The sequence below is a fragment of the Homarus americanus genome, unplaced genomic scaffold (assembly GCF_018991925.1).
Source record: "Homarus americanus isolate GMGI-L3 unplaced genomic scaffold, GMGI_Hamer_2.0 scaffold74, whole genome shotgun sequence".
NCBI lineage: Eukaryota > Metazoa > Arthropoda > Malacostraca > Decapoda > Nephropidae > Homarus > Homarus americanus.
The window spans coordinates 3757264-3781167 of NW_024716951.1; the positions used below are offsets into that span (position 1 = coordinate 3757264).

At 39.4% G+C, this 23904-nt stretch overlaps 1 protein-coding gene across 6 annotated transcripts in view; it reads right to left on the reverse strand.

Moving 5' to 3' along the window:
* Positions 1–5063: 5063 nt before the first annotated feature.
* Positions 5064–23904, reverse strand: part of LOC121858649 (probable peroxisomal acyl-coenzyme A oxidase 1) — a 32166-nt gene continuing 13325 nt past the window's right edge. For 5 of the 6 annotated variants that reach the window (XM_042355196.1, XM_042355195.1, XM_042355192.1 and 2 more), the window contains 7 exons: positions 21810–21972; positions 19911–20101; positions 19683–19798; positions 16479–16618; positions 16008–16154; positions 13233–13396; positions 5064–5295 (listed from right to left, as the gene is read on the reverse strand). In XM_042355196.1, the coding sequence (XP_042211130.1) occupies positions 5199–5295; positions 13233–13396; positions 16008–16154; positions 16479–16618; positions 19683–19798; positions 19911–20101; positions 21810–21972 (1018 nt within the window). In that variant the 3' untranslated portion in view covers positions 5064–5198. Of the gene's footprint in view, positions 5296–12052; positions 12190–13232; positions 13397–16007; positions 16155–16478; positions 16619–19682; positions 19799–19910; positions 20102–21809; positions 21973–23904 lie in introns of those variants that run through there. The other variant, XM_042355193.1, reaches the window with a different exon arrangement.

The following is a 23904-nucleotide window of genomic DNA, read 5'->3' on the forward strand; positions in this document are numbered from 1 at the left end:
ATCCAATGCTGTACTTAAAAACATTCAAGTCAGAATCATGAACTCTGATCTAGAATAACTGAAAAATGCAGAGATAACTGACAGTTTTAGCATTAGTAGATATGACAAATCTTGTGACAAGAGGAACCGGTATGGCCAGCATAAGGACAGAACAAGACAATGTGATATAGTTGTGGCCGGAATTAGGCTAGGGTACAGACACATCTGGCACATTGGTAATGCTGTACCCATACCGGAACACTCAGCATGTAAACTTTGTGATAAACCTTTAAACTTTTTATTTTTATCCTCCTCTTCACCACTGATCGGCTCGTTAGCCACTTGGGCGATCGGTCACGTCTCTGATACGCACTGTTAGCAAGTACTGGGCATGCACCGGCTCCTGAATGTACCTGAACCTGCTCCAGTGTTGGTTAAGTCTGGTCTTGAAAGAGCTCACACTCGGTGCCGTCACAACACTTTCTGGTAGATTTTTCCAAGAGTTTACAACCCTCACTCCAAAAAAGTTTGCCCTCACAGTTTTCTGGACTTGAGGCTTCTTCAATTTTGAGCTGTGACCCCTTGTGGGGTGAGCGTCCGCCAGGTCCAAGTAAGGACACTCGACTGAGTAGTGCCCCTTGAGATGCTTATACACCTCAATTAGGTCACCCCTTGCCCATCTGTAGTATAGGCTAGGCAAGTTCAGGTGCTCCAATCTCTCAGGGTAGCTGAGGTGCCGAAGTGCAGACACCAGTCTGGTGGCCCTCCTTTGAACATTTTCAACCAACTGACAGTCCCTAGCATATTTCGGGGACCAGACGGGGTGACAGTGTAATGACCACGGTCGTACACGTCAGTTATCGTAAAATCAGACGATTCATATTACGCTCAATAACCCACAAAACATGTAGCTATGCCTTCTTTATTGAGTCTCCCATCTGAGGCGTCCGTTTTCTCATCGATCGCTAGCTAAGGTGGCGTCCATTTTCTCTGACTTCCTGAAACCAACCTCTCTCTAAAGTAAATCTGAATGTGAGAGAGAACACCATTGTTTTGCATCAACTTAGATATGTCTGATTACAGTTAAAGCATACAAGATCTTTTGTGAGTGATGCTGAAAGTGTAGTGGATGTCTCCCCTACAACTGCGTATCCGCATTCCAATGCGACAGTATCCTAGCAACCAAACGAGCGGCCCAGGGGGGGGGGGCGTCACCAGATGCCACAGTATCCTAGCAACCAGCCACCTGCTACGTCTTCCCTAGCAACGGAGTCAAGAAACCGGCGAGTTCCCACGGGTTTTACTCCCGGCTGCTGTGTATATAAGCTCTGTCTCTCCATTGAGATTCAGTCTGGCCTCGGTTCCTGAACACGCAACACCTCCTCCAAGCAAGCTCCTCGCTGTCCAGCTCTCATTCTGCCCTCGGTTCCTGAACACGCAACACCTCCTCCAAGCAAGCTCCTCGCTGTCCAACTTTCATTCAACCCGGAGGCCAGCAACAGGCAACATCTCCTCTAACGAAGCTCCTGCACATCTACCTCCTTCAGCACGCTACTCACCGAACGTGTCTACTGAGCAGCTCCTCACCACACGGCATCTCCAGCACCAGACTGTCTTTCATATAATTTATATTATATAAGAAAACCACCACCTTAGAGTTTCCATCCATCCTGAGTGCTAGACAACATAATATCACGTAACCCTACAAAAGCTTTAATTGTCTTTATTGTTAGTAACACTTGTTAAGTGAGTGTCGAGTTTGCTAGTACGAATGGCATCCTGTGATATAGTCCTTGGGGATAGCCAGGAGTTTCCGAGTACTACTGAAATTAGATCATTTTGATGCCCAATGTAGTTTAGTTAGTGTCAGCTGTCTATTCAAGAAAGCCGTTAATCTCCTGAAAGAACATGTCAAATTCCTTATCTCCAAGATCTCAACGTATACCCATAGAGGGGTCCTTGTCTAGAAATTTCGCTTATGTTGGAAGAATAACGTTAACAGCGTGTGTATTTCACTTCTTCCTGGCAAGCTCAATCTCTGATTAGATTATAAAAATAGATGTCAGAAATTCACCTGACCTTTGGCATTGATTTTCAGTTAAATGTATAGTGACTGAGTTGAATGTAATTTCTGTCATTGTGTGATTAGCCTTTCTAGCATGTGTACCGCACAGGCCTGAGTTGTCAGTTAGCCGTGTATATATATATATATATATATATATATATATATATATATATATATATATATATATATATATATATATATATATATATATATATATATATATATATATATATATATATATCATGTACATCCACAATGGAATCGTGGATAAGATAAATCTTAATAAAATCACACAGGGAAAAGAGAAACAATGCAGAGAACCTTAGCTTTTGTCTTTATTCAAGATATCTTCAGAGGGAACCAAACTACAAAGACTGAGAGAGAGCTTATGTACACAGGGTGACCTTACAAAACATGAGGCCAGGTAAAAAAACATGACATCCACTAATCCACACACCAACCACCACAGCAAACATGAGAAGAGCTTATAAGAATGGGCGACATAACTAGTCATGTGAAGTCAGGTAAATATATATGAGACCCATTAATCATCTATCCTACATCTAACTCAAATGCTTTCAAAGCATTTTTAACCTTGGGCCACTGACAAATAAATTTGTGTAACATATCAGTTTTGTACTGACCATCACTAAGGCTTAAAGAACTCATTTCCCTCATCAAACTTGCTTCAACTAGAAGTCTTTCCGTGACACATGAGGATTTATACACTTCTAAACTGTTTTCCCAATCTATGGGATGATTAATGTTCCTTATATGAACGAAAAGTGTACTGCTTTCAGATGCCGTTCTAATATTGTACTTGTGCTGTTTAATTCTGAGATGGAATGCTTTCCCAGTCTGACCTACATAATTTCCATTACAATTGCAACATGGAATACAGTAAACTCTTCCATTTATTGTATATTCAAGGTTGGGCTATTCGTAATTAATATACCTAATAGTAATAGTCGAGTCATACTTAAAAACAATATTAATGTTTAATAATTTAAGGGACTGGACTAATGGGACAAATTCATTGTGATAAAGTACTAAATGGAAAAAGAAAATCACAAATTTGCTTAAACAATTTCGTGTATTTAACACATCTTCAGAATTATATTACCGTACTTTATGGCATATAAGAGGCACTTTTTTGTCTGAAAAATGGCCCGAAAAATCAGCCTGTATCCTTATGTGAAGCTGCGGTCTCCCGTATGCTAACCAATCCCCCAGTTGCTGTCTCCAGTAGGCTAAATTCTACCTAACCAAACTTAAAAATTAAATATATGTTATTGCTTACTGAAACACATTATTATTGTTTTTAATTAATTAAAAATATTTATTGTAAATATAAAAACTGGATTTATAATTACTGTACTGATGATGATAACCTGAGACGATTAACATCCGTATGGTAGACACCCAACTCTTCAGAGGTAACTAAGCAGTAACCACTTCTGAACTCTTACAAGCATTGCAATCTATTAATGCCATACCTGCAACAATTATTTTTAAACCCACAAATACCTGATACAAATTAAGTATTACAGATAACTTTCTTTTCACATTTGCACCAGTTTACATCGCTGGCGGCATTGTAGCCAGGCTAGACTCGTCACTATAACCATCAGGCTACTGAGCCAACCTGCGAGGTATTATGGTTGTTTTTCAACTTATGTTTTTGGGGAGATATATGAAACACCATTTATTTTTACTCAGTTACATCCACACACCATCTTACATATATATACTGTATTGTGAAAAAGTAAGAGAAATAATTGTTCTAAGGTGGTTGGTAGTAGGCAGTTATCAAACAGGGAGGTACTATCGCCTGGGAAGATATTGGAAGCATAATGTGTTGTCTAATGGTAGACCCTGCTACCATATGGCATCATGAAAATTGTGACCAAATACTCTCAGGTTGCTGATCTGACTTTCTGCCTCATTTACACACAATTGCAGGGTCTCAATTGTCTCTCTTACTACTGACAACACAACAAATAAAACCTTACTCATTCTCAATTTGTTTTATTCATTCTATTTTATTCTCCAATGTCAGTTGATATGAATATTGAAGCGGGGCCTTCTCGGATGGGTCCCACTGGTCGGGAAGGTTGTGGACCCCACGGCTGACCTGATCATCATCATGTTACTAGGGCCTCAACTGACGCCAGTCCCATCAACCTCTGCAGCATCTACAGAACCAGTCCCGTTGTTCGTAAGGATTTCGTAAATCGAAGTTTTGTTCGTTAACCGAATTGAAAATCCTTATGGGAGGTAATTCGTTAATCGAACCGTTCATTAACCGAGGGACCAATGTGTATGTGTATGTGTATATATATATATATATATATATATATATATATATATATATATATATATATATATATATATATATATATATATATATATATATATATATATATATATATATATATATATGTATAATCACCTGGCTCACTAGCTTTATTGGTGATTCTTTACTTCTCTTCCAGTCTTGTGTGAGATGAATCTAGGGATAGTGATCTGTCCATGAAAAAAGAGGAAATAAAAGAAGAGACTGGTGCACAACATATGTAGATGGGGTTAAAACAACAGTTAGGAGCCCCACACACACACACACACACACACTCTCTTATCATCATCTAACCATACATATTTATAAACTCAATTCTATATACAGTACAGTATATAATTATCTATTACCAGGATACATATATAAAAAAATTTTTTATGGATAACCTGTTAACCAAATTTTTCTAAAAATCACCTGACTGAGGAATGTGAAGTCAAATGTTCACCAACATAATGAATGTTTTCTGGTTCACTTAAATACAGTACTGTACCTTAAACCTGAATTTACAAGATACACATACTTCCTGCCATCTGCAAACTAATACAGTACAGTAGTAATCCATTTTATTAAATAAATTTTCACTGCATTTCTGTGAAGAGGCTACCTATACTGTACTGAACTTCTTTCACTATAAACTGACAGAAGGGAAAATAAAAAATAAAATAAAAATAATAATATTATGTACTGTCTGTTTCACCAGTGACGAGACAAAATTCAATAATAGGGAACTCATTAATTTTAGTTACTCAAGAAACAGTGATGACAAGTGATACACTGTGTACTGAAGCATTCAGGGAATTAGAGGTTAGCTTTCAGTAGTGGTCTCAAGTACTTGTAATAGGCTTCAGGGACATCAGTCTGGTTCAAAGGACTCTTCTGGGCCTCATCAAACATTCTGAAAAAGATTTGTTAAGCATCACATATTTTTTATTATAAATATTATAAAATGAAAACCCTGAAAGACCTTACATGCTCTTGTGTTTCAGGGTCACTAAGATAAACAGCAACACACACTTCCGCATTCAACTGCCTTTCAAATGTGTTCTGTTATGGCGTTCCTCTTCTAAAATGGACTTAATATTTCCATCTGGTTTACCTTTGTCACTTCACAAAACCCAATACTGTACAGTGTCATATATCAATAAGAAATCCATCTCCACAAAATATGACATTTTCTCGGATCTTACATATTACACTACTGCTTCCTAGGTGTCTTCCCTCCCACCCAAAGCAGATTTTTCCGCTGACTGCCATACATAGAGTGATTCTCCTGCATGTAGTAAAATAACACTAAACATATATTAAAGCATTTTGTAAAGTAAGTTATATTTCTAAACAGTAATAATAATCATAAATTGTAAAAAAAAAAAAAAACACCATTTATCAGTTTAAAACAAATCAAAATGCATTCTACTTGTCAGAAACTGGTGGTCAGTGCTGAAGGTGATGGTATGGTGGGAGGGTGGTGGATGTGGAAATTATACTGGGAAAAGTAACTTGGATATACTGTAAGTTGTAAAACAATCTTGCTTGCCTAATTAATATCTTTATATGTATAGTTTTCCTGAGTATACTCTATAACCTCCCCAAAAATGAAGCTGCGAACACCAAGGGACTCTTGGCAATGTTGTTTACTGTCCTTGTTCAGCACAGGACACTCCCAGATGCCTGTGTCAACTCATCAATCTTCCAATTAAAAAAAATAAATAAATAAATAAAGAACTAACTTTTGTAACTCCGGGGTTTTAACTGTAAAATTATACAGTGGGAAAAACAAAATTAAATCTCCAAATCGGGCATCCATAGATTGGAGTCTGAACTGTACCCTCCTCTCTGAACTACAAATGGGGAGACCACCTGTCCAATAAAGCCGATTGTCCGTATCTTCCGGGAAATGTACTAAATGCATAAAAAACAATAAATAATAATATACAAAACACCAAAAATACAGTACCAAATTTTACAGCACACAGTGAACCCTCAAAGATCCGAACTAAAAGGGAGGGCCACCTGTCCAGAAAAGTAGATTGTTCGAATTTTCCGGCAAATGTACTAAATGTATAAAGACGATAAAAAATGATATAAAAACACCAAAAATACAGTACATAATATCCTGACTACTGGGGTTAGTTATACAGACAGTTTCCTGTGAAAAAGCCATAATTTTGAGCAATATATTACTGTACTCATTTGTACTCAAATGTACTACATTAAAGGACTAAAATTTTTCTTTTTTGGAAAATATGAAATTCCTACACTCAAATTATTCGTTATCTTGCAAGGATTCCAGCAATGTAAGTTATATTCTGCTAAGTTTAGTCTGTGAAATTTTATAAGATAAAAACTTTAAGCCTAAAACTACCTTCACCCATGGGAAGGGGGAGGTGAGGTTGTAGTGGATTTCTCCCCTACAAACGCTGCTTGTCGCTGAGTAGCCGACCCCGCGAATTCCCCAGTGTATGCCTCGTGGTCTAGGTCAACCAGCGCCGCTTTACATAGCGGAGGTCAACTATTAAGCCACGCCTACCTCCGCTATATAAGACCTGACCTCGTGGTGACCTCTCTCTTCTTCTAGCTACAGCCGCAGCAAGCAACACCACCTCCTCCGCCGCTGCCTGGTAGCCCTCGCTCCCGCCGGCGAGCATGGCGACCCACAAGCTGTCTTCCTCTGAGCACCCTCACCAACCAGCTCTCTCTACTCAACGCTTGTAACCATGCTGCCTTCCCAGCACCAAGCTGCATTATACATCCAATACAACATGTATACAGAGAGCACATTGTGAGTTTCCTTCCTCCATCCCATCCTGAGAGAGAACAAACATCACGTACTCCACAAGGTGAGGTATTGACCAGCCGGTGGGGAGATTACCCAGTGCGTCGGGTAATTGTTTTTCTGCTCCTATAGCCTGTATTTATATGGAGTTTTTTGAGTCTAGATTACTACCCAATATAGTGGACTTTATTCCTCCATGGTATAGATATGTAGATGATGTTCTTTGACTTTGGCCTAGAAACAGTGACCCATTGGAATTTTTAGACAAGCTTAATGATATTGTCCCAAGTATCACATTCAAAATTGAAAGAGAAATAAATGGATCCCTTCCATTCCTTGATATGCTTATCATGAGAAATGGCCAAAACTACAAATTTAGGTATACAGAAAGCCCATACAGGTAGACAGTTTCATACACTTTTTATCGAATCACCTGGAGTCTACCAAAATGTCAGTTTTCTCTGGTATGTTCTTAAGATGTCTGCGTATTTGTGACTGAATTTATTGACGATGAATTGAAACACATTCGTTCCATTGCACAGAAACTCGGGTATCCTTCTGTGTTTGTTGATCGTTGTTTTAAAAGGGCTAAAAAATCCTTTCATTCCTCTCAAACCAGGCAAATTCCTACACTTAAGAATATTTTGACTCTGCCCTATCGTAATGAATTTGTCCCGTTTGAATATGAATGGAAGTGTTTATTGTATTCCATGTAGCAAATGTAATTGTAATTATGTAGGACAGACAGGAAAAACACTGCAGCTCAGAATCAAACAACATAAGTATAATATCAGAACAGCATCTGAAAGCAGTGCCTTGTTCGTTCATGTTAGGAATAATAATCATCCCATTGCTTGGGAAAAAAGCTTAGAAGTATTTAAATCATCTTGTGTCACAGAAAGACTTTTGGTTGAAGCTAGTTTGATTAAGGAATTAAAATCAATAAACCTTAGTGATGGTCAGTTCAAAACTGATAATATGTTACATAAATTTATTTGTCAGTGGCCCAAGGTTAAAAATGCTTTGAAAACCTTTGATCTAGATGTATGATAGTTATTTAGTGGGTCCTTTATTTTTGACCTGACCTGACTAGTCACGTCACCCCCCTTCTCTTAAGCTCCTCTACGTGTGTGTTGGTGTGGGGATTAGTGGATGACATCTTTATGACCTGACCTCATGTTTTTAAGGTCACCCTGTATATTTAAGCCTCTCTCTGTCCATGTAATCCAGTTGCCCCTGAAGATGTCTTGAATAAAGACGAAAGCTAAGGTGCTCGTTGTTTCCCTTTTCCCGTGTGATTTTATCAAGATTTATCTTATCCACGTTTTCATTGTGGATCTACATGAAATATATATATATATATAGTATATATACTGTATATATATATATATATATATATATATATATATATATATATATATATATATATATATATATATATATATACCAGCAAATAAGTTACAACAAAAAATACTGTACAGCATGCCCTTGAAATTTGCGGGTTTTGGTTCTCAAAATGGCGGCGCATTGATCAAAATCCAATGAATATCATTTGCTGACGGAAGGAGGGGGGTGGTACATGTTACTCGTGTGCAAAGAAATGTACAGTATATTCCCTTTATGTTATTGCCATTAGGACAATTATTCCTTTTATCTGTATTGTACAAGTGTGTGTGTGTGTGTGTGTGTATGTGTGTGTGTGTCACAAAACACAAACAAATTAAAAAATAATGGGAAAAATCTTCTCACAAATAATCAGAAACAAGACAACAAAATGTATCAAAATGTAGAAAAATGTGAGTCTACCCTCAAGTCAACTCCGTGCTTTGTTATTAAAGTTGAGCTGGCTGGGTTACTATACGACAATTTTTCCTAATAAAAATTATTGTCTCTAGAACGAATAGTATCCGAGTGCCAGCTGGATTGATACCTAGATCAAACTTACACAATTTCCTTCGTAACCATCTAGCCAACCCAACATGAAGGATGTCAAATTGTGGTGTAATATATTTTTTTTCACAATATGTATGTATGTAGGAAGGATGGTGTGTACATGTAACTGAGTAAAAATAAATGAAGAAGGTTAAGTATATCTACCTGAAAATACGAATTGAAAAAACCATACCACCTTACAGCTTGGCCCAGTAGCCTAGTGGTTACAATGAAGAGCTATCCTAGCTACAATGCCATGATTAATCACTGTTAAGCACTATTCTGTCAATAAACACTAATAATAACAGTTAAGCCAGTGAAATATGGCAGGGAGCGAAGAGTCAACAGCAGACGATGCACCAAATAACAAACGCAGTCACTCACTTCCATTACTGCTCCCGTTGCCAAGTGTATGTTGCCAGGCGTAGCCAGACGCACGTATGGGAGAAATACACATTTTGTAGTCTAATATGAAAATGGTACGGGCTCAGTGATAAACAAATTATATAAACCATTCACTTTCCTATGATAACATAATAAAAAACATTGTATCATTACTAGAGTGAATGAACTAATATTCCCCAAAACAGAAATTGACAACTCTGTTATAACAAAGATTAACACTCACCATTCCATGCTGTAGCCCATTCCTCTCTCCCCTGCCACTGATGAATATCATGATGAATCATGATGATGATCAAGATGAAGGCAAGGAAGTTACAAGTACTCCTCATCCGCTTCAGAAGAAGAGGCTGAGGAGAGCAGAGGGAGGGCAGAGCTGGGGGCGGCAGGAGGAAGGTCGTCCATGTCGGAATCAGAGTCAGGAGGAGGTGCACGAACAGAAGGATAATGAACAGGAGGCTGACGCCCGTATTATTAAACAACATCTTCCCTTGAAGAGGGCCTTCGTGTTTCAACCCGAGTTTTAAACTAAACGAGTCCTGAGGGACACCGCAGTACAGTACTTAACGGGGTGGTGTGGCGGAAAAATTAACTAATTCCAATAAAATTAATTTATAATACCCGTATTGGAATTAGTTAATTTAACCGCCACACCACCCCGTTAAGTATTGTACTGCGGTGTCCCTCAGGACTCATTTAGTTTAAAACTCGGGTTGAAACACGACGACCCTCTTCAAGGGAAGACGTTTAATAATATGGGCATGAGACTTTTGCAGGTGTAGAAGGTGTAGGGCTTGGAGTGGACGAAGGCAAAAGAACATGGAGATTGTAGGTTGGCCAACCTGGCACTTGAGTTCCTTTAGTATTTCCTTATAAAGAACCAGGTCCTCCTCCATCCCTCTCTTGAACTTGACTGATCTCTCAAAAGAGGGATCGACGTAAAAAAAATAGTCCATGAGTGCCCTACTAGACAGCAAGCCCCTATTGATGTTCGTGACAGTTAAGGTGGGCACCTCCTCCTCTTCACCACCTTCTTCCTCATTCTCACAATGCTGCTCCTCAACAAGCTCAGCCAGCTCTTCCCCAGCATGACCCAGGAGCTCCTCTTGCACCTCTTCCTCTTGAAGGTTGTCAAACCCCTAACCTCCCACTTGACGGGCAAGCTGGACCATGTGTTGCACATCCTGGTCGACTGTGGGGAAGCCAGCAAAATCGTTTGCCACCTCTGGACACAAGGCCCTCCAGCAGGGGTTAACACAGAAGCTGTCAGGTCATCATGGCACTGCTTGATGAAGGAGAAGCAGTCTGCAATGGAGAACGTCTTCCACATTTCCCGCACTGACTCGGCTTCATTCCGTGTGTCATCGTCCCAGGCCTGCCGTATCCTGTTGAAGGTGCAGGTCATGTACTTGGCATTGAAGAGAGCAATGACTCCCTGATCGAGTGGTTGGAGCAATGTTGTTGTGTTCTTGGGCAGAAAGATTACCTCAAAGTTTATGTTTGCAACCTTGAGGGGCCTCGGGGTGGCCAGGGCAGTAGTCAATCACGAGAAGGACCTTAAACTCCAGGCCTTTCTCCTGCAGTTAATCCTTGACCTCCCCTCAATAAACAATTTCTCCTGCAGGTAATCTTTGACTTCCCACGCAAAATAATTGTGAAACCAGTCGGTGGACAACATTGCCGTCATCCAGGCTTTCTTGCTGTGGCAGTAGAAGACTAGGAGAAGGTGCAGACGCTTGGCACGGTACAGCAGCATGGGCTTGATCATGTGTCTTGTAGCGTTGCCACAAGCAGGAGAGATACACAATCTTTGGCCATCTTGAAGCCTGGTGCACTCCTTTCCTCCCTGGAAATGAATGCCCTGGCTGGCATCTTCTTCCACCAAAAGCCAGTTTCATCAGCATTAAAAACCTGTTCCGGCTTGTAGCCCTTCTGGATAATCTCAGCATAGATCGCAGGATACTCCCTCGCTCCTACATCATCCGCCGAGGCTGATTCACCAGTGATCCTCAAGTTGTGCAGGTTGTAGAACTTCTTGAAGTTCTCAAACCATCCTTTATTAATATTAAAACCTTTCTTTGAGGTATCACCTTCACCACCAGCACTAACACCACCTTCACCACTCGCTTCACCTTCACCACCTTCCTCAGCATGGAATCGGTCATACAGGACCTCGGCTTTGTCACGGTTAAACTTCTGGCAGAGAGGGATATGGCAGTGGTTAAAGTCCTCCGTAGAGATGTTCAAGGCTTTCTCCATCTTCACCATAGCTGTATCCCTCACACTAGAGGCTACCTTGGCAGAAGAGGGGGAACTTAGGGCAACAACGTTATGAATCTCCCTCTCTTTCTTCTTGATGTAGCGGACAGTTGACTCATTGATGCCATACTCCCAGCCTTACATGGCAAAGCTTTGTCCAGCAGTTGTATCTTCTCCATGAGGGTCATGAACCTTTTCGCTCTTCACTTGTTTGGGCACCTTCCCATGGCTGGATGAAGGTGGTTGAGGGCGTTCGTGAGCCATCACAAGCACGAGGAGCACAGTTGTTAAGAGAGCAGAGTACCACACGCACGAGAGTCAAGCGTTTATTCAGGACCGAGGCGGGGTGAACACGAGGGCCAACCTCCCAGGACAACAGACATCTTGCGGGATGCCACAATACTCGAATGCTCCTTGTCCAGGCTGCGAAAATGGCGCCAACTTTAAAAGTACCCACAGACATTCTTGGGTACATCCAAGGTGTCATCCGCAAATAATCGAAGGCCGTGAATTAAAAATCCACAAATTGTAAGTACATGCTGTACTACTATTTTGCTTCTCATTTGCTCAATACATCTATAAAACCTTGGTACTGCATTTGCAGAATATCTTTATCTAGTAATTACCAAAGAGAAACCCTAATGTCAATGATCTAAAAAATAGTATCATCAATGTTGAATTTATAATATCAAATAGAAGTGGACAATAATAAAGCCAGGTAAATATAAAATACTCCGGGTCTTCTCTGCACTATCACTGTCAGGTGACTGATATAGTCAACTTGTTCAATTTACTGGAAATAACAAGAACATTTTTCCGTTACCCAGGTGGAAACAAACACCATGCGCCAAGCAGTGCATTTGGCACAGAATTAAACGGAAACACGCTCGATTTAGTGAACTAGTTTGCTAAATTGAGCAAAAATAACAGAAATTTGATTTAGTGGAAATTTAACGGACTCATGCTCGACTGAACTTCAGGAGGTCCCCGGCTTACGAATGCCCGCCAATACAAACGAACATTAATTTTTACTTTCAGTTACTGTATTTTGTCATTCTGTTTCTTCTTTTGTCTTAAATTAAGTGATTTTAGATGCATATAAGGACTTAGGTTATGATATAGTGTGATTTTAAACATTGTTTTGTAAGTACGGTATGCACATAGCATGTGCTCTGACTTACGTACAAATCAGACTTACAAATGCACTCACGAATGGAAACCATTTGTAACCCAGGGACCCCCTGTAGTTTACTAAATTGAGTGAAAATAACGGAAATTTCAATTTAACAGAAAGGGGGGCTTGAATTAATTTGTTAAATTAAGAAAATACTGTACTTCCTCAAACACACACTTACATACATACATACAGAGGTGAATGGTAATCAAGTAAATTTACTTCGTTACCGTCCACCTCTGATGTTTAAATAAGTCAAATATTATAGACAGAAACTGAAATCCTGGATTACCTCTGATACACGTTTCCATCCCAACAACCTAGAGTCGAGTCCAAAATGCGATCATGCACATCAAAAGAATCCACGAGTGACACTGCATCAGGACGCAAGGCAGCCAGCAGACGGCACATCTCCCCTTCCAGAATACTCATATTGTAGCCTGTTAGGGCACCACTCTGATGGTAAAATACACAAACCATATCAAAATATCCCACAAGGATAAAATCTTGACAAGTACAGGTGATAGAGTACAGTAGAACATCGATATAACACGAGATACGTTCCAAGAGAGTTCGCTTTAAACCGTATTCGCACTAAATCAAAGTGTTGTTTCAATGGAATAATTTAGTTTGGTACTTGAGAGAAACACAAATTACTAAAAAGACTGAGAGTCTACCCAGATGCACCTCAGCCCATCTCCTAGAATAAACAAAACATTGTTTTTTGTAGTATTGTGTTAAAACAAACACTCATAAATCAACAAGGCTAAAATTATGGGATGTGAAATGGTCTGGTTACTAGCGATCAGCTGATGTGAAGATAGGGGGGTTGATATGTTTGACAGTTGATGCCAAGGTCTAGTGCTTATTTATTTATCTGTCCTTAAGAGCAACTTTAAGTTTTCTTTTATACAATGTCACTGAACTGACACGTTTTAATTAATTTTATTACAAAGGACTAAAACTTTTATCTCTAGTGCAAAATATATGACGTTTATATTCAAATTATTCGCTGTCTTGCAAGGATTCTAGCAATGCAAATTATATTCTCCTAACTTTAGTCTGTGATATTATATAAGATAAAAACTGTAAGCCTATAACCACCAAGCCCTGGCTGGGAAGAGGGAAGGGGGGGGGGGACACATTTGACAGTTGGGGCCGAACTTCTAGTGAAGTATTTATTTGTTTATTTATGTCCTTAAGCTTGAGTTTTTGTTTATAAAATGTCACAGAAGTGACCAGGGAGAATATAATTTACACTGCTGGAATTCTTATAAGATAGTGATTAATTTGAATATAAACATGCTATAGTTTGCACTAGACAAAAAACTTAGTACATTATTTTGAGTACATGTACAGTACAGCTTTGCCCTTAGGACAGTGTAGCGTGCCCAGAGAAACACTAGGCGCGAATTTTAAAATATGATGCGCCAGATTGACTCACGCAAAATAGGAAAGATTCGCTTTAAATTAAAACATTGTCCTTAATTGTGGGTGTCGCTTTAAATCAATAATCTTAAATTGAATCGTTTTAAATCGATGTTCTACTGTATATGATTACGTGTTTCTTCAGAGATGACACAATATTCTTCATAAACATTAAACCAGTGATTTTTGCACAACAATTACCAACATATCTATAATACATAATGTTAATATCATATATATGGTAATTATCATTATAGTACTGTACAGTGGTCCCTCGGTTAACGAACACAATTCGTTCCACAGTCATTCATTAACCAAATCCATTATTTCAATGGGATATTGGGTAATTGGTTCCAGCTCACAGAAAAGTACATACAAAGTAAAGCCAAAAAATGCATAAAGTCAGAAACACTCCTAAAATTCCCCTAAATCGCCCTTAAATCACTATATATAAACGTACATATACACTAGAACTCTTAAATCACTACTTAATGTGATATAGGTGATTAATTTTTATATCTTGTGCAAAATATATGACATTTATATTCAAATTATTTACTGTCTTGCAAGGATTCCAGTAATGCAAATTATATTCTCCTAACTTTAGTCTGTGATATTCTATAAGAAAAAAACTTAAAGCCTACTGAATAACCACCAAACCCTGGCTGGGAGGAGGGAGGGGGGGGGGGAAGGGGAGGTGACAGTGACATGTTTGATAGTTGGTGCGAAGGTCTAGTTTAGTATTTATTTGTTTATTTATGTCCTTTAGATTTAGTATTTGTTTTTTTGCTTATAAAATGTCATAGAAGTGACAGGGGAGAATATAATTTACACTGCTGGAATTCTTATAAGATACTGATTAATTTGAATGTAAACATGCTACAGTTTGCACTAGACAAAAATTTTAGTAATAATTTTGTACATTATTTTGATTACATATACAGTACAGCATTAGTTTCAATAAATGAATAAATTTACATATATCGAGCCAAAAATATTAGTTGAAAAACTTTATGTAGATCGAGCTTGGATGGCTAAATTTTAGAATGACCAATAATTTTAATATAAAAAATATAAAAATATTCAAGAACACAACCTTATATTTACTCCACTGGAAATGAATGTAAACACAGAACAGATTACTGTATTGGCAAACTAGCCTATCAGCTGATCAGCTGATGCTCACAACAAAACGTGTTTGTCATAAGGATTTCGTTAATCGAAGTTTTGTTCATTAACCAAATTGAAGATCCTTATGGGAGCTAATTCATTAACCGAAATTTCGTTAATCGAACCCGTTAACCGAGGGACCACTGTACTGTAATGTACTGTGTAAAATCATAGCTCCACTACCTATCTATCTGATGGCCACGACAACTAGAGGTTGCCATGACAGGGGATAAGGTGCATGTTACCATTATGTATAATACAGCACACACAGATGATAAATAAATTACTTTACTATATAAGTGAATTGGCAATTAAAGATCATTAGTGATGTAAATTTTTAAATGGTAATTTCTGTGCCAGCAGCCTGTAGACATTTATTTGTTTGAAGCTTAACATCCTCACTAGCACTCTCATTATTATTCACCAATAAAATGTTACAGTTAAACAACAATATTACAACTGTACCAACCCTGAGAAAATCTCCTTGGTTGAGGGTAATATGATAGATGAGGTAGAGACGGCACAATTGACGCAACACATTCTGCACTCCTTCACTCAGTCCTGGATTTTCTACACCCACCACGTATTTTTCACATGTAAAGTATCGGATGTGTGCCTGTTATGAAAGAACATTTAACTTTGAGTATGTTTTCATCTATTAATCACATTAAACCTTTAACTAAATGGGAAGGAATAGTTGTACTGAGCCTCAAAAACAATTAGAAGATTGATCAAAATGGAAAGCGATTTTAACCGATAATTAAACCAATAGTATTATTTATCTTTTCTACTACACTATTTTTCTTTTTTCCTCTTCCAATTTTTGGAATAAAGAAGTAAGAAATATCAAGAAGAAATATTCCCCACACACTTTATCATATCCTTAAACCACATGCAGAGTACAGAAAGTGATATTAACTTATATTATAATTTATGTTACCTGAGCACATTTAACCAAAAGAACAGAACTACTATTCCATGCATGTTCAAAGGGTCGCCCCATATCACAATACTCCTGGAGCCTGGCAGCTGTCTCAGAGACCATGGATGACACTGTTGCCTTGTAGGCTTCCACCAAACCTGCCAAAAGGAGATTTCTTAATAGTGTCAACAGTTGAAATAGGGAAGGGAATGGAATATCAGGAGACAGAAAATATACAAGGATGTGATATTAAACAGTTTTCACTTTCGTGCAAGTAGCAGTGGTCAGAGTAAAGAGCAATGTAGATTCTCCCATCATTCACTGTCATACATTCTCTCCAAATGCTGAAACAGATGTGTTCTGAAATGGCATTCCCTGACAACACATTCCCAAGATTTCCATCAGGTTTAATGCAGTTACAATATTTAATCAGGTATTACCCTTCAACAGCATGTCCATTCCTACAAGACACTCTACAATATACTCTCCAATTATAAGAGGAATACTGATATTGAAGTCTTATTATCTCGTGGAGGCTATAGCCAGGTGGCTCTCATTATTATACAGCTAGGGAGGCCTGGAAAGCTGCCATTTAAAAACAAGACACCTTTTAGCAATAGGCCTGCCCAGTCAGTACACATCATAAGAATATAAGAACACAAGAATGGAGGAAACTGCAGCGGGCCTATTGGCCCATACAAGGCAGTCCCATTTACACCCAACCCCTATTGTTCATATATCCATCCAACATATGTTTGAAGCTATCCAGCATATTTGACTTAATGATGATGTTTGGAAACTTGTTCCATTCATCCACTACTCTATTTCCAAACCAAAGTTTACCTATTTTGCCCTAAATATAAATTTGTCTAATTTAAAACCATTGTTAGGAGTTCGCTCCTGGTTGGATAGTTTGAGTTCCTTTGTAATGTCCCCTTTGTTTAGCCCTGACTTCCATTTATACACCTCTATCATATCGCCTCTCACTCTACGTCTCTCAGGGAGTGCAAATTAAGATGCTTTAACCTGTCTCTGTACTTGAGGTTCCTAATGCCCGGGATTAGTCTTGTCATTCTCCTCTGAATTCTTTCTTGGGATTCTATATCCATTCTGTAATACGGTGACCAGAATTGAACTGTGTAATTCAAGTGAGGTCTCACAAGCGCAAGATATAGTTCAGGATGACCTCTCTAGTCTTGTAACTAACACTCCTTTGTATGAACCCAAGTATTTTATTAGCCTTGTTTCGAGTAAATACACATTGTTTACTTGGCTTAAGATTCCTACTTATCATTACTCCTAAATCTTTCTCACATTCGGATTTCTCTATAACATTGTTGTTCATCTGATATCTGGTTTCTCTGTTTACATCTCCTAGACTAAGTATTATACATCTGTCCAAATTTAATTTCATCTGCCATTTTTCAAACCGTTCAAAAAATTTGTTTAGATCTTCCTGTAGTTCTGCGGAGTCCTCGTCAGATTAAATTACAAACCCTATTTTAGTGTCATCAGCAAATTTATTTTTGTTGCTGTCTACGCCGATATCTATGTCGTTTATGTATATAATAAATAATAATGGTCCAAGTACTGAGCCTTGGGGTACTCCACTAGTGACGTTACTCCAATCGGATTTAGTGCCGTTAATGCTCACTCGGTTTTTTGTCCTGTAACCACGCCCTAATCCATTTTAGAATATCTCCTCCAATGCCATGAGCCTCCACTTTTCTTATTAGTCATTTGTGGGGGACTCTGTCAAAGGTTTTACTAAAGTCAAGATATACCACATCATAATTGTGCCCCTCGTCCACTGATTCGAAAACAGCTGAAAAGAATGTGAATAGATTAGTTAGACATGAACGCCAGCTTGTGAAGCCATGTTGGGAATCATTGATCAACTTGTGCTTCTCCAGGTGATTTCGAATAGAGTTTGAAATTACTGCTTCCAGTAATTTGCCTGCAAATGATGTTAAGCTGATTGGATAATAGTTAAAGGATAGTGATCTATCTCCCTTCTTGAAAATCGGTTTTACATTCGCTATCCTCCAGGATTCTGGTACTTCACCCGTTTTTAAGGACATGTTAAACAACTTTGTTAAGGGCATACTAAGCTCTTTCATACATTCCTTTAATACTCTGGCAAATATCTCATCGAGACCTGGCGACTTATTAAGCTTACGAACGCCGTTACTAGTCACTATTATCTCACTTAATCTATTTTCTTCACTATCTCTGTATAGAGTCAGTGTTTTGTGGATGTCTTTTCCTCCCCCTGCTATCCAGTATTTTAGTTTCCCTACCCCTTCACCTTTTTATTGACCTTTTCTTTCTCTCTCCAGCCATCTACTTCAAAATAAAATACTCAAATTTACCAAGCTTTCATTCCCAAATCTTTCAGTAAGGCCATAGCCATTTTGTAAACCCAAAGTGATTATCTGTTCAATTATTCTCTTCTTTCCATATCTTATTTGTCTTTTGTATTTTAAGCACCCCTTTCACTCTACAGGCTGCTCTCAAGCACATCATCTCTGTCCTTTTTAACTTACTTCCTCCTCTTGCAGCCACAGTTCATGTTTCACTTCCTTATAGTAATACTGACTCAATTATTCCCCTTTACTTCTCTATTCTTGTCCCTTTGACATAGTTCTCTCTCTTCATACATTTCTCAATCTACCTATTAACTCCTTTTCCTTAGCTCTTTGATTCTATTTAGCACCCACTAGACCATTTCTTAACACAACCACGTCTAGATAATTAAAACATCTCTCTTCCTCAATTTTATATCTATTCAAGTTCAAATTAATTTCTCCATCTCTCTTTTCTACTTATTCTCACCATTTTACTTTAAAAAAAGGGAGGGGGGGGGGAGGGGGCAGTACAGGGGGATGGAGATGGTGGTCAGTATATAGAGTATAACGACATAAAAATCTCCTATTAAGTGGTGTTGTGTTCTGAAAACTGCCAAACTAGAGGGCATTTGGTAGATAGCTTGAGTCTAGCTTTCTCCAAATTAGATACATTCCTAATTTCAAACCTGAAAAAAATACCATTATTTGACATACATCAACTCATGACTGGCCAAGGTACTATACAGTAAAAAGCATAAATAGGCCTACATGGATTAGATATATTTATGGCTCCAAGCAATACAGGTATTGGTAATAATTTAAATATAAGAAAAATTTGAGCAGAAACCAATGTACAACACAACAGATACAATACCTGCATTAGAAAGTTGTGAGGTGGTGTGTGTAGATGCAGGCTGGGCCGAGAGGTAGGAAACAGAGTGGTGTAAAGCTAGACCTTGGCGAGCTTCACGATATGATTTAATGAGATACCTAAAGGTGTGAGAACACATAAATATTTATTTACAGTATTCTAGTTAAGCATAACAGATACATTTATACAGTACTTCAGTAAACCTTGGTGTATATTCTAACAGTTTCTTACCGAGCCACTTGTAGCCACATGACTGTGTTCTCTCCCTCATATGTGATGGCAGCAGTGGTGGTGGTGTAGATTCTAGGCAAATTTGAAGATGATAAGTAGCCATGTCCTCCACAGGCAAGGCGGCAAGTTTCTATTCCTGATGAAGCATCACCAGAGCTCAGAGCCTTGAGGCCACAAGACAAGGCATGAAGCTGAAAGATAAACAGTTCTAAGAAATGTAAACAGAGAAACCAGATATCCGATGAACAACGTTGTTTTCGAGAAATTCGACTGTGAGAAAGATTTAGTAATAATGATAAGTAGGAATCTTAAACAATGTCAACAATGTGGATTTGCTTGAAACAAGGCTAACAAAGTATTTGGGTTCATAGAAAAGAGCGTTAGTTACAAGACTAGCGGGGTCATCCTAAACTAAATCTTGTGCTTGTGAGACTTCACTTGGATTATGCAGTTCAGTTCTGGTCACTGCACTACAGAATGGAAAGAAAAATAGTCATGCTGATACCTGTTAACCCAAGTTGGGCATTCAAACAGCGGCGGGAAAAGGCGCTCGTTCTGGAACATCACCCAGGGTGTAGGGGTTGACTCGAATACTCTGGATAGCTTCAAAAATAGGTTGGATGGATATACTCGTATGAACGTTAGGGGTTGGGTGTAAACGGGAGTGCCCAGTATGGGCCAATAGGCCCGCTGCAGTTTCCTCCATTCTTGTGTTTTTATGTAAACACTCTATTAATCAAACACCATCATGAATAACATTTTATGGACATTTTCCACACTTGCATCGGCAGGCAGGTAGCTGTCCACACTGCATGGTCTCTTGCAGTCTCTCTCGTCAGGGTCTTAACTCTGATGTCATTTCTTACAACCTCTCACCATGTCATTCTTGGCTTACCCCTGGCTCTTCTCCCCCCCACACCCCTTTACATTTAAACTGATGCATCTCTTCACCCAATTAGTCTCCTCCATATTATCCACATGCCCAAAATATCTCGTACGACCTGTGTGCAAAAGTTTCCCAATACTTTCAATACTCAGCCACCCTCTTAGGTCTGAACAGGGTTTCCTATCTTTCAGTGTCGCATTACAAATACAGTAGATCTTACCATTCTCATTTCAGCCTGCTCAAGCCTGCATATGTTATTCTCTTTAATAGCCCACGTTTCACTGCCATACAACATTACACTTCTTATGCCAATTATATACATTTTTTCTTTCATGCAGAGGGAAGGTCCTCTTCCTGTCAAAAAAGCAGGAACTCCCTAAACTCCCTCCATCCATTTCTGACTCTTGCAACTGAGTTAACTTCAGCACCACCTCCAGCACTGATCATGTCACCCAGGCAGCAGAACTCATCAACACAGTCCAGGGATATATCCCTAGTGTTTGAGTTTTTCCAGCCTTGCTTATGCTACATGATTACCTGCACACACAGAACACTTAAAGTCAGCAACATCCTGCAGTCTGCCATTTATTCCATTTATTCCTCTTGTATACCAACCTTCCACACTCATTGCACAATACTGAGTTGATCCCATCACCTTTCTTACACAGAGCACATGGCCATGTGCAGTGAAACACCGCACAAATTTTTTTGAGAAATAACAAGATGTCTTTCCTTTGTAGGACATATGTATCCACAGCTTGAAAGTCGTGATGGGAATGACTGTTATTAAGTTAGTGATTCTAGCATCTTTAAAGCTGATTCTAGCATCTCAAAAGCTATCACTTCCTCTAGTAACAGTTTATGTGGACCATTAATATAATTCCCAGCTAACTATTGCTGTATGAGAAATGGGGTTGTGGATGTGAAAAAAAAATAGTTAAATAATTTCACAGTACAGTATTACACAAAACAACCTTACTGAACACTGTACATGAGAGCAATACACAACTTACCTCAGGCAGAAGATCTAGATTGCCTACTTGGATATTTCCTGTCACTTCATTGTAGGTGTCCCAAACATCTTTAGTTGCAAAATGAATGCCGAATATAGTGGCTATCTGTGGTAACAACTTATACTGTTGAGTCTGATAATCGAGGATCTGCGGTTCTGGAGCTCTGAAGGAAAGAAATGAATGAGAGGATGAAGAACAAATTTTGGTTAAACTTTTAGCCAAATTTCATATTATTCGTAATCATGTACATCAGGAAATCTCTTCCTGTGTAAGACAGTGTAACTATCCAGGCAAAATAGTTTGTCTAAAAAAAAAGAAGCTATTAAGAGTATGACTATGGATTCCTTGAAAGTGAATGATCATGGTTTAATTCTCATCTGGATGAGATGTCTGAGATCTCACCTTGTACACTCAATAACATTATGAGTAAACTATGAGATATACTTGGCAATGGTGAAATAAGCCCCTGCACTACCACCCTACTGCTAGAGGGTTGGGAGTAAATGCCTAACTGCTGAATGCCATCCTGTTTAATAATAATAATACTGAAATAATATAAATAATAATACAGTATTACCCCGCTTTACGAGGTTTCACTTTCCGCGATTTCTCATTTACGCGGCGCCTTGCCAGAACCGAACTTTCACTTTCCGCGGTGCATCTACCCATATACGCGCAGAGTGTCTGGCTCGACGCTATTTTTAAATTCGACCCTCCCGCCTGCTCCCGCCTGGGCAAGCCGCGCGGTAAGGTTGCGCAGTGCATGTCTATGTTGCGTTATCAGTGACGTCATATGACGTATCGGACTGTGATTGGCCATGCATCCTTACCTCCCTCCGCTGCTAGCTGTGATTGGTTTAAAGTAATATGACGTGTCCACCCGCGGGAGGGAGGGAGGAAAGACGACGCTTGACCTAACCGCGGCAGTTTCATCCCTCCAGGCCACACCGTGTATACGTGCATCCATTGTTCTGTGAAATGGCTTCCGCCGGACCACCGCCACCAGAGAAAAACCTTTCCTTACCTGGATCCAGCCGCCCTAAGCCAAAGAAGATACGACGTTCCCTAAGCTACGAAGTGAAATACCAGATAATTCAAGATTTGGAGAAAGGAACACGTCAAGCTGATCTCGCGCGCCAGCATGAAGTCAACGAATCTACGATTCGTACTATTAAGAAGGATGCAGCCAAGATCAAAGAGCACATGAGAATCACAAAGTCTGCAGGTGCTTCAATGATCAAGTATTGCCAGAACAAGGTGCTGCTAAAGGTGGAAAATTTGCTGGCGAGTTACTTGATTCGTCAGGCGCGACGCAACATGGCGGTGGACACGCGATCCGTTCAAGAGTACGCATGTGAACTGTACGCAGCAGTGTCATGTAAGATGGGAATTGCAGAGCCCAAACCCTTCAATGCTTCCTCTGGTTGGCTGCATAGGTTTAAGAAGAGGAACAATATCACCAACATCAACATTGGTGGTGAAGAAGCGAGTGCTGACCGTGTGGTGGCTAGAGATTTTCCTCCGTTCTTACGTGAGGTTATGGAGGAAGGGCAGTACACTGACGACTAGGTGTTCAACATGGACGAATCCGGCCTATTTTGGAAAAAGCTGCTTACCAAGACTTTTATTGTCCAGTCTGCCAGCAAGATTCGGGGTCGGAAGTTGCAGAAGGAGCGCATCACCGTCCTCTTTGCCACCAATGCCTCCGGTACTAGTAAACCCAAGTTATCGGTGATTCACACAGCCCGCAAGCCTACAAGAACGTGGACATGCGCAAGATTAATGTCCACTGGCTGACCGCACGCAAGGCGTGGATGTTCTCTGCTCTGTCACTCTCCTGGTTTGATGACCGTTTCATTCCCGACGTGAAGAAATTCTGCGAGCAACAAAATGTTCCATTCAAGATTTTGTTGCTCCTTGACAACGCACCAGGACACTCGCCCCTACTTATGGATCGTCACCCCAACGTAAAAGTGGTCTTCCTTCCTCCCAACACTACGTCATTAATCCAGCCCATGGACCAGGAGTTGATCTGCAATGTGAAAGCTGCATACTCGGCAAAGAAATTCAAGCTCCTGAACGACTGTACCAACAC